The sequence below is a fragment of the Astatotilapia calliptera genome, chromosome 14 (assembly GCF_964374335.1).
Source record: "Astatotilapia calliptera chromosome 14, fAstCal68.1, whole genome shotgun sequence".
NCBI classification, from domain to species: Eukaryota; Metazoa; Chordata; class Actinopteri; order Cichliformes; family Cichlidae; genus Astatotilapia; species Astatotilapia calliptera.
The window spans coordinates 35,537,561-35,550,051 of record NC_137435.1 but is presented as its reverse complement, the minus strand read 5'-3'; the positions used below and the strand labels follow the sequence as shown (position 1 = coordinate 35,550,051).

Genomic DNA, 12,491 nt, shown 5'->3' with positions numbered 1-12,491 from the left:
AAGCATGCGATGAAAGAATGGCACCTGCCTTGTGAGGAGGTATCCCATAGATCTGAATTGTGGCAGTGATGTTAGAAAACACAAATGAAATCCAAATCTACCGTTATGGATAAGGTTCGACTCTGACATGTGCTGCTAAAATTATTTTATTAGATATGTGATGAGGGCTGAACAGAAAAATGGCAAAAATGATTAAAACAAGCATAGACTAAATCCACATCAAGGAGAAAGGGATATTAAGATGTTTCAACTCTGTGTATGACACTGAAAGAGTGGGAAAAAGAAAAAGTAAGGATGTAAAAACACAGGAAAACCTTCAAAATAACCAAGGAAGTGAACTGTAAAGGACACCAAGACAAAGACCGTGACTTCATGTTACAGCAGCATGATTTGTGTCCAGAGCCTCCAAAGATTCGCCGTTTTCCCAGAACTGCAGAAGTTCCCTGTGGAGTTTTGTGCTGTTTTGATAAAGCACGTCATAAAAGAGTGGATCTATCTCCATACATTGCACTGATGTTCGCTCAGCCATCTTTTATTTTTGTCTAATCAGCACTTGAGGGGCAGTGTCTCAACATGGTGCCATTTGATTGAATGATTCATATTGTCCGCGGCTCTTTGAATCACCATGGGTTGAGTCCTGCCGGCAGTGCTAATAAGCAAATTCAAGATCGGTCGGGCACCATTTCAATAGAGACAATGACATGGCAGTCAAAACGTCATGAAAGAAGCCCCAACAGTTACATTAGCTGCCCCTTGTTTTATAGATAGAAAAACAAGATTAAAAAAAAAAGAAAACTCTTTCCCTCCTAATTGTCATAATAAACTAGCCAGTTAACCTGTTTATTAGAAGAACAGACTAGAACAGACTCGCCATTGGATTAATAAAAATATGATAAAATAAATCTAAATAACAAAAATTAAAAAAGAAAAAAAAGATATAGTCATGTGAGAATTTCTTTTTAATGTCTGCATACATATAATAGTAAAAACTATCTGACTACCAATATATGATCAGCATATACACTATATAACTTTTATGCATAGATTGAATATAAAAGATGGCTGTGGTAATGCCAAAGTGTGTGAATCTTGCATTCTTTCAAATGGCCAGCAGGGGGGGGGACTCCTCAGGTTGTATGCATGCCTATGAAAAAATGGCCATCAACTTCCTCAGTGATTGGTTTATGGGCTCCATCGCTACCTTAGAGTTTTCTTCAATAACAGCATGATCTACATTTTATAAACAATGGTCCTCATTAGAGTCCGCAAAGACAATACATCAGGACATGATTTAGGGTGAGCCTATGTTGTAATTAACAGGTTGATACTGTAGACTCATACGTGCTAGGTTAATGCTGCCTGTCTGGGCCCTGGACACTGTCTTAAAAGACAATCTTGTTCTCAGGAGTTTCATTTCCTGGGTGAATAAAGGTTCTGACTCTTAGCATTTGTTTCAATGTCTCACTATGGGATGCACCTCCCTGAGTATTCCTCAGAAGCATGTATCTCATTCTGCCAATCCTGATTGGGTGTTGATTGCCACAATCACATTGGGCAGAGCCACCCAACCTTTAAATAGCTTGCACTGTTACATAGTCGGTATTCAAAAACCTATTCTCATTTCAGGGCATATATCTCAAGTTAGCTAGCTTCTTAGGTAGCCTAAGAAGCTAGCTAGTTTCATAGGCTAGCTAGCTGTCCACAGACAGGAGTGTTGGCTATTTCGCGTTGCCAGATGGTAGCTAACTAACGGTCTCCAACAACGGCTAGCGCACCAAGCTGGCCTGTCAGAAACAGATCCCTTGTTGCCCTCAGCCAAAACTGCGGCTGATGGTTTCGACATGGAAGGGAGTCGCGGAAGCTGAACCACAGGCTGGCACCATGTTAATAATAAATAAATACATAATCGACAGTGTCTGTGAAGGTTCTCAGTCATCCAGGTCATCGTAGTCTAAGGAGCTTGGAAAGAAAAACGTCTGGACTTCTTTGAGTTGCTTGAAGATGTTTCACCTCTCATCCGAGAAGCTTCTTCAATTCTAACGTCAAATGCTGGAGAGTCCCAGATTTAAGTCTTAGGGGAGTGTCCCCCAAGAGGGTCATGAACCCACTGTTGATACTCTACCTAATCACACTAGCCAAGGGGTGAAAACGGGTGTGGGTCACAATCAGCCAAGGTTTCAGGTGAACCCGCTGTGAAACCTAGCCCCACCCTATCATGTGATTTCCTGAGGTCAAATGGTCCAGGATGTGAGTGGGCGTTAAGGTGTCTGGGAAAGGATCTCAAAACTGGATTATAGATGGCAGACGGTTGGTGTCGTAAGCCACCGCCTCTGTTCAAAGATGGTCGTTTACAGTGGACATAGATGGATTCTTTCACTCTTCTTTCAAACCGTGTCTTCTCTGTCCAAAATGTGAACATTGGCATCCTCGAAAGAGTGACCTTTGTCAGCCGAGTCTTGTCCTGTCGAGGTGGCTCTTCATCGACAGTGACAATCGACAGTGATTGCTCCACATGTCATTTCGTGTTTGTGCAAGGCTGTTAAATATGGCATTTATTTTCTTATTCTTTACCAAATGTGAGATCCCGGTCCAGATTCTCTTACAAAAATAACAAAATGGAGGCCTGTCTTGTCAGAGGTGGCGCATACTGTTTGGTCAGGATGTGATTTTTGATAAGGTTCAACATCTGCTTCATATATAGCTCCACCTGCCTCTGTTGCCATTTCCTTTTATTTAGCAAAGAGCTGCACTTGATCCATTGTGTTTGTGTTTGCCGCGTCTCTTCAGCTCCACCTTTGTTAATATTCAGCTGGGTTCCAACCACTGCTTTGATGTTGACCGATCCTAATTAGTGTGGACTTTGCTTTCACTAGAACTGTTCTCAGTATGCATGTGTGTGAGTGGCTATGCATTTGACACACAGAGGCCAGGATATTAGACTATGCATTTTTATGCTTTGTCATGCATATTTCATAAGAGGGTAACGTTAATAATGTAATACCTTTCTGGAGTGAATATAAATGAACGCACACGATAACGATGATAGTGATTATTATTATTTATATGTTTTTTAGCTAATGTAAAAAAAAATAATCTTTCTTCTCTCGAGCTGTTAACTAATAGAAGTATCACACACACATACAGTTTCTCCTATCACACGCTAAATGTTCCCGGTTATTACCACATCCTAATGAGTTATCCAACTATCTTTGGTTTTTTATTTTTCTGTAAGTGCACTGTTTGTTCCCGTCTTGTCCCCCCCCCTGTTCTATTGTTAGTGTGGTATTGAAACATGAAATTAGGCTCTTGGAAAAACTTGGAAGAATTCTAGAAATATAATCAGTGTCCTAAACTGAGCAAAAATGGATACTTTTGTTTCCATATATTCATTAAATCCATTACTACTGGTAACAAGTTCTGCTGACAGATTTTTTTTCTTCCATTCACTTGTTAGTGTACTTCACAGATCAGACCTCATCGTTAGTCCAGAGGTTTGTAAGCCAGAAGTCAGACATTGTGGAAAGGTTTAAAACTAGCCAGTTATTTTCAGGCTACTGTCGCTGACCACTATAGCATACACCTGTTGATGAACTAATCATACATTTCTCTTATGTGGTGATTATTAACTATTAATGCCACCGTTATCTGAAAACACAGCCGCTGATTAATGTCCCTGTGTGTGTGTGTGTGTGTGTGTGTGTGTGTGTGTGTGTGTGTGTGTGTGTGTGTGTGTGTGTGTGTGTGTGTGTGTGTGTTTGTGTCAGTCGAAGCTGCTGTCATTATTTGCAGCCACTCCTACGCAGAACAATAAGCAGCATGGAAACCTCAGTGAGTCATAGCTTTCTCTAGGAGACTGAGCATCCATCAGTCTCGCTCTTCCCTTTTCTCTCATTTCTAAAGGTCAGTCCTGATGCCACTCAGCTGGCAATAAAATGCCTGCAAAACAAATCCAAACACATGAAAATATATCTGCACTTACCTACAGGCTAAAAAGTGTCTGGATTCTTGTTACACACATTCTTTCTCTCAGAGCATCTTCCAAGCAGCATTCTAGCATCCACACAAATAATAATGGTATAGATAAAAAAGTTAGTAAAGCAAATTACATACTGGATACAATATGCATCCTGTTACACGGGACATATACAGACCACACATATAATGAAAATATACAATTTCAACATTTTCTTTATGAAGCGCATAAATCACGACTATAAATCTGAGCTTGAAGTTTGATCTTGGGGAACGCTAACTTTACCCCAAAGTGAAATACATTTTGACAAAATACCAAAGTGGCAAACTGTTTTTGCCCAATATTTTTTTCTGTATTTTATAATACCCCCCCCCCCCCCCCAAAAAAAAAACAAACAAACAAACAAACAAAACAGAAATCCTGCCCTCACTATCAGTTGGTCTCACAAATGTTAACTTTGCAGTTCAAAAGAAAATATACCGAAACTATATTTCTTTGCAGTTATAAGTATATTAAATGGTAACTTTTTTAGTAACTATGCACTGTGTGCACAATTATTAAAGTAAGAGTAATAAAACAACTCAGAATTTACATATAAACATTTCTGACATGTCAAAGAAAATCAGTGACCAATATAGCTACCCTCACAAGCCTTCCATTCATGGAGTCTGTCAGTTTCTTGATGTGTTGATGATCAACTTTTTGTGCAGCAGCAACCACAGCCTTCCAGACACTGTTCAGAGAGGTGTACTGTTTTCCTCTACTATAAATCTCTTGCTTAAGCAGGGCACACAGGTTCTCAATAGGGTTTAGGTCAGATGAGGAATGGGGGCCATGTCATTATTTTTTCATCCTTAAGGCCTTTACTGGCTAAGCATGCAGTGGAGTACTTCGATGCATGTGATGGAGCATTGTCCTGCATAAAAATACTAGTCTTCTTGAAAGATGCAGACTTTTTCCTGTACCACTGCTTGAAGAAAACTGGGAGTAAGTTTGATTTTGAGGCCATCTTCAACCTGAAAAGGCCCAGCTAGCTCATCTTAATAAATACCAGCCCATACCAGTACCCCACCTTCACCTTGCTGGCGTCTGAGTCAAAGTGGAGCTCTGTGTCCTTTACAGATCCAGCCATGGGCCCAGCCATCTGGTCCATCAAGAGTCACTCTCATCTCATCAGTCCATAAAACCTTTGAAAAATCTGTCTTCAGATATTTCTTGGCCCATTCTTGATGTTTCAACTTGTGTGTTTTGTTCAGTGGTGGTGGGGTTTCAGCCTTCCTTACCTTGGCCATGTGTCTAAGCACTGAAAACCTTGTACTTCTGGACACTCTGGGTAGGCTGCAGTTCTGGAATATGGCAGCCCTATAGGATAATTGGTTCCTGATAGCTTCACTTTTGATTCTTCTCAAATCTTTGGTAGTTAATTTCCGTCTTTTTTTCTCAATACGTTTCTTGCGACCCTGTTTGCAACAAAACATTTGATGTGGTTACGCCCCAATATCTTAGCAGTTTCAAGACTGCTGCATCCCTCTGAAATACCTTTACATCTTTTTTTTTTGGCCCATTTTGCCTGAGGAAGAGAAGCTGCATAGAAATTATGCACACTTTTATATAGAGTGTTGATCTTCCCAGGCCACGCCCTCACTCATTATGCAAATACACATCACCTGATATGCTTAAATCCAATAAGCACACAAGTTTATACAGCTTGAAAATTTGCATAAAAATTATGATATGGCCAAAATACTCACTTGCCTAATAATTGTGCACACAGTGTATTGATTCAACCACAACAGAATGAACTTTTGGGAATTTACTTATTTGGATGATTGAGCATGCATCAAGAAATATTTAGTGACATTTTTTATTAAAGTGCAGCCTAAGCTTTAAGCATGGTCATTAGCTTTGAAAGTGTGATATTAGATAAATTAGTTGATCTGATGATGGAGCTTGAGGAGAAGTTGTTACTAAACCCTGAATTTATGTAAAATATATAGGCTAATGCTTTGGATGGTAGCAGAAGGACATTACCATCCACAACGTCTTGCCAGCAGCACAGCTAAAAATGAGCACTCAAGCAGAAAAAACTGAGAGTCCTAGAGCTCACTCGTGGTCTGCAAAGCGTAAATGCAGAATATTTTGGTGTTCCAGCGTTTTCTGCTTTGACAGGATCAAGCAGGAAATAAATGTAGTATTTTAGAACTACAGTTATGTATTTGGGAGCTGGACCAGACGTTTACAGAACAAATTTGTGCCTAGATTAAACCTTTCCCCTGCACACTGCACGAGCTAGAGCAAAATGTCAGGATTTCTCACAATCTAATTGGCAGATTGCCATGAAATGAGCACATTCATGCTACCAAGAAAGTGACCTTTCCTTTACTCCCACACTCAGGACAAACTTTACAATTTTTGGTCCCGCTGTTAGTTAAGTTCTAAAAACATCAAGATTGACAGTAGTATTTGTGTTACATGGAGCACTCTCATACTCTTGTTGTACTTGTTAAAAACCCAAACATAAAGCTTTGCTAGTGTTTTAACCTTTTAATTTTGTTCCCAAACAAATCAACTTTTGGGTCCTTATAATGGAGCATGATGGATAATGTAAATGATTAATGTCATCAGTGACTTGAGCTCAAACAAATAGCATAGCATGGTTGTTTTGCTCAGTTGTACTGCATCCAGCAGCCTGTGCTGTGCTTTAGGCTTCATATTAAAGTCAGTGACAGGAGCTTTTCCTCAAAATACTTTCAACTGTGGCAGTCTAATCCTCTCCTGCACACTTTCATGTGGCGTTGTCATTCATGTTGACTTTTGAAGTTTTAACAAGACTGCTGTTCATGCGTGAAGCTCTGCCAACAGGTTTATGCTTCATTGACTTTGATGGGGCTTGAGATGTGACAAATTTTGTTTTTTGGCCTCCTCTCCAGAAACCAGACAGTCAGACAGCAGGAAGCAGTTCAGAGGGCTTTAATTCAATGCTTTAGGGGGTCGGGAAGTTTAAAAAGCTGCATTCAGAATGTAAACGTCTTTGACATACTCGCTCGGACTTACATATGAGGGAATGAATGAATTCGTAGCAGTCATGGAACCTGTATTCTTTTCTCTTTTTTCCCTCATTATCTTTCCTTTTTTTTAATGTAGAGCCTGTTTATATGAAATGTGCTACATAAATATATTGCTAATACATATGGTCTTACTTAATGTGTGTGTAGGACCTAGGCATGGAATCAACATCACTGGATGACGTGTTGTACCGCTACGCCAGCTTCAGAAACCTGGTTGATCCCATCACGCATGATCTGATTATCAGTCTGGCGCGATACGTACACTGCCCCAAGACGGTAGGACACACACACACACACACACACACACACACACACACACACACACACACACACACACACACACACACACACACACACACAGTGTAAATAAATGTTAATAAAACCTAGTACCTCCTACTGTAAAGGCTCCTGGGCATGCTAACATAAACACACACACTGTCACTGACTGATGCTATTTATTGCGTTGCTGCTATCAGATGATCTCCTGACTCATTTCTTTGATACTATTTGGTTACGGAAGTGCTCTAAAGTGGCTGTGTATTATATGTGCGTCCTTGAGGGAACTACTGCTGCTTGTGTTTCACTCATGTAGTCCGGTGTCACTGAAGGACAGAAAAGGAGAGGGAAAGAGAGCATGGAAGCAGCGACACACAATGAATAATGCAAGGAAGAAGGAGTGATGGAGATGAAGATAGGAATTCAGAGGCCTGATGTGTCATTTCAGTACATTCTGTTGTGAAACACTGTTGCCCTGAAGCTGGCTGCGTTAAAAGTCTTTTTTCAAGCAAACACTGACTCCATTTCAATGTTCTCAGCCTATGATGATGCAGAAACATTACTGAAATGATTAACTAATTGGTATAATCTATATGTGAGTGATTTGTGGCCATAAATCCTGACCTTTCTAAAGCAGGCTTTGCACTTTAATTTGATGGGTTTCCTGTGAAAACAGAATGCTTGAGATGTGAAAAATAAGTATTGCATATCTGCACAACTTCCACAGAGAAAAGGCAAAGAAACACTAATGGCAAATATTTAGTGCAGACCCATGATTGCCCAAGAGTCAATACATTTTTACCAGCTGTGCGTCATCATGGCAGAATTTGCTAATTACGCTGGCAAGTGTGAGTGTGTATGTTTGTGGAAAGCTCAATTATATAGGGATACCATGTGTTTGCGTTCCCTCGTACACACCGAGACATGCCTAGACATGCCTAAAACTGAGAGCAGCCACCCTCTGATGATACTTTATGCCTGATTTAGGTTTCTGCAGGGAATCTTTGTAGTCCCCACGTAATTTAGAGGTGGGCCGATCGATCTAGTATAGACACCAACAAATTTATACTAGTGTGATAGAATCAATGCTTTGTTTCTATGCTCTAAGTTCAGTGTGTAGCCCACTGAAATTAGTTTTTTGGAAATGAAACGATGCACCTCAAACATGCACTATGAAAAATGTCTGAACCTTTTTGTGTTGACTGTTGCATCTATTTTATTTATTTTTCTATAAAATATTTAAATAACAGAGGTTCACCCAAAGTGCTTTAGAGACAGACATTTTACATTTCAAGTCTCAAAAATTTCAAAATAAATGAAAAGCTGGTATGTTTTTGTTGTCTTCAATAATTTTGGAAAGTAAAAATCACAGTGATTTAGTGGTCATTAAAATGTGCTCAGAATTTGCTAATTGATTATGATTTATCTGATAAAAAGTAGCTTCAGATTTTTTTTTATAATAATAACTAGCATGTTTGTGCCCTAAATTAGTGGTTCTCTAACTGTGGTACGCATACCACTGGTTGTACGTGGGCTCCCTCTAGTGTTACGCGGGAAGTCTCTTTTTTTTTGTTTAAGATCAAATGATATATGTCTTATATATACTACTTATTGGGGGATTTCTGAAAAATTAAAACACACACCTCTGCTATATGCTGCATAAATGAAGACAGGAAACTAAACAGCAGTGATGTTTGTAGGGTTACTGAAGTTGGGCTAGCTGGTATATAATGGTGTGCTATGTGATCGCTAGCGACACAGCTATGTTTGCATGATGTAAACACATTAACACAGTGAAGCTGGAGGATGAAAACGAACTTTTTTCCACTCGATAAAAGTTAACATGAGGGTTCCCAATGTTAGGGACAAATGCAATCGCATAGCAGGATGCTGTAAATGGACCAAACGTCAGTCAGGAGAACAACTGAGATAATCCATCAACAATACGAGGTTAGTCATTAATATACTGCTGTATGGGCTGGGCTGTAGTTACATCGTAAGGTTTAACAGCTGAGCTTTGAAATGAATAGTGGTAGCAAAAACCAAGATAGGCCCACAGTGATCTCTGCCTTTATTTAGGGGCTTGTTTAGATTAAATAGAACAAGATACAAAGCATTAAAACGTTAAAAACACAACAGCCTTAATAAACGCAGATTAGTTTTGAACGGGAAGCAGGGTTTATACGTCATCACTTAAAGACCGGATATCCCACCTGCTGTGAATGTTTTAATGCAGTACAGTTGTTATTATTATCACTTGTCACATCCTTTTTATGACAGTTAAAATAAATAACATTCATATAAGAAATAAAATTGTCTCATGTAAACTGTATGTGGTGTTAAATAGGCCTATACTACTGTACTTTAATGTCAGTCATAAGGGTGGTACTTTAAGAGCCATATATTTTATGAGGTTGTGTTCATTGTGAAAAGTTTGAGAACCAATGCCCTAAATCAAGTTATCTCCATTAATGCTTGCTAACATAATGCGCTTTCTCAAAGAAAAAGGCTAACTGCATTAGTAATCCTGGACAAGGATCATTGATGAAACACCCAGAACACACATAATCTCCATATAAAAGATTTGGCATCACTCACTGGTTTGAAAGCCTTGACTTCAGCATTTAGACTGCAGGCATATAGGTTTTAACTGACTTAAAGTGGATTAGAGTGTGAAGTGTTACGCTATCAGCTAATGCTAGCTCTTTACATCTAGTCTTCACTACAATGACAATAGTGAAAACAGTCCCCTTTGGCTTTTTATAACCAAGAGGTTTTATCCATCTTTTATATGCAGTTTATGAAACTGACTTGCTCTTTCCCCATTAAAGTGAGTTTTTGCCTTGCTTGCTGCTTAGAAACAAAACATGAAAACTTGAAGATTAGCATTATTTTTTTTAAGTAAGCTAATTTTAGCATAGCATTGGATGTAATAGCACCCTTTCATATTGCTATTAGACAGCCATCTAAACTTTCCGACATGTAGTACAGAAATATACTGCAAATGTCAAGATGACATTGACAAGATGGCGCCGAGTATGGCAGCCTCGTCGCGAGCTCCCCCAAGCAACGGCTTTCTTCTGTGTTTAATTTTACTTTTCCTTTATTTTTTCACGAGCAGCACTTGTCTCCTTGTGTACGACCGACAAACCTTACTGGACATAAAAGACGGTCTTTCTTATAACTTTCCGGAGTTCAAGTTTTGCAACACGGACGCTCCGTTTGCAGACCCCCCATTCATCTCACCTGAGACGCCTTTGTTCTCTGGCCCTGGAGGCCGCAAACGCCGACGCAGAGGGAGAAGATCTGGCGTTCTGGTTCGACTGAGACGGCGCACTTACAGACCACCGTTACCCAGTTTATTACTGGCTAATGTGCAGTCTCTGGAGAACAAGCTGTGCGAGCTTCGGGCACGGATCTCATTCCAGCGAGAGATGCGGGACTGCTGCGTGATCTGCCTCACAGAAACCTGGCTATCGGACAAAGTACCGGACTCCGCAATACAACTGCCGGGGTTCTCTGTGCACCGCGCGGACAGGTCACAGGATCTTACTGGGAAAAGCAGAGGCGGTGGTGTGTGTTTCATGATCAACAACAGCTGGTGTGATTATGCGAACGTGCACCCGGTCAAATCCTTCTGCTCACCGGACCTGGAGTACCTGATGATTAAGTGCCGGCCATTCTGGCTACCGAGGGAATTTACAGCAGTGATTATTACGGCTGTTTACATACCCCCACAAGCCGACACTGACCGTGCACTCAGGGAACTGTACAGCGCGATCAGCAGTGAGGAAACCGCACACCCAGAGGCAGCGTTTATCACAGCCGGAGACTTTAATAAGGGAAACCTGAAGAAAGTCTCACCCAAACTCCATCAACACATCCTTTTTAACACACGTGGAAACCGGCTACTCGACCACTGTTACACCTCTTTCCGGGATGCGTACAAAGCCCTCCCCCGCGCCCCATTCGGCCAATCAGATCACTGCTCCATCCTGCTCCTGCCCGCCTACAGGCAGAAGCTGAAACAGGAAGCTCCAACCCGGAGGGCGGTGCACTGTTGGACGGACCAATCGGAGTCTGCGCTGCGGGACTGTTTTGATCACGCGGACTGGGAAATGTTTCACGTGGCCGCCAGAGACATTGATGAGTACACAGACTCAGTCTGTGGATTTATCAGGAAATGCGTGGAAGATGTCGTCCCATCCAGAACAGTTAAATCCTTCCCAAATCAAAAACCCTGGATTAACGGAGATGTTCGCGCGGCACTGGCGGCACGGAACACCGCCTTTGCCTCCGCGAACACATCGGACTACAAACACGCACATTACCAACTCCGGAAGACGATCAAAGCAGCCAAACGTGAGTACAGGGACAGGGTGGAGCAACAGTTTGACAACCCTCGGAGTATGTGGCAGGGACTAAACACGATCACAGACTTTAGAGGGAAAACCAGCACACCGCAGACCACGGCCTCTCTGTGTGAGGATCTAAACGTATTCTACGCTAGATTCGACGCAGCGAACACCATGAGACCGGACAGTGTGCGCACCGCGGATGACGTCAGTGCGCACACTGTGTCTGAGGAGGATGTGCGGAAGTGCTTCAGGAAGGTGAACGCGCGCAAAGCTACTGGTCCGGACGGGATTCCCGGCCGCGTCCTCAAGTCATGCGCGGCTCAGCTGGCTGGAGTGTTCACACACATCTTCAACCTTTCCCTCTCTCTGTCTGTAGTCCCAGCCTGCTTCAAAATGGCCACCATCGTCCCTGTACCCAAATCCTCCACCATCTCCTCATTGAACGACTGGCGACCTGTAGCCCTGACCCCCATCGTAAGCAAATGCTTCGAGAAGCTGGTCAGGGACTTCATCTGCTCTGCACTACCCGACTCACTGGACCCTCTACAGTTTGCATACCGCCACAACAGGTCCACTGATGATGCCATAGCCCTGACACTACACACTGCCCTGTCACACCTGGAGAAGAGAGACAGTATGTGAGAATGCTGTTTGTAGATTACAGCTCAGCATTCAATACCATCGTTCCCTCGAAGCTGGACAGGAAACTGCAGGATCTAGGACTGAGCAGCTCCGTCTGCAGCTGGATCCTTAGCTTCCTGTCTGACAGACGCCAGGTGGTCAGACTGGGCAGCATCACCTCATCCCCCATCACAC

The 12,491-nt window shown here is 41.7% G+C and overlaps 1 protein-coding gene across 1 annotated transcript in view; it reads left to right on the top strand.

The window, feature by feature from the left end:
• The window catches only part of lrrc75a (leucine rich repeat containing 75A), a 78,272-nt gene that overhangs the window by 4,976 nt on the left and 60,805 nt on the right, over positions 1–12,491 (top strand). The window contains exon 2 of the mRNA XM_026192584.2: positions 7,189–7,317. Coding sequence (XP_026048369.2) covers positions 7,189–7,317 — 129 coding nt within the window. The remainder of the gene's footprint in view (positions 1–7,188; positions 7,318–12,491) is intronic.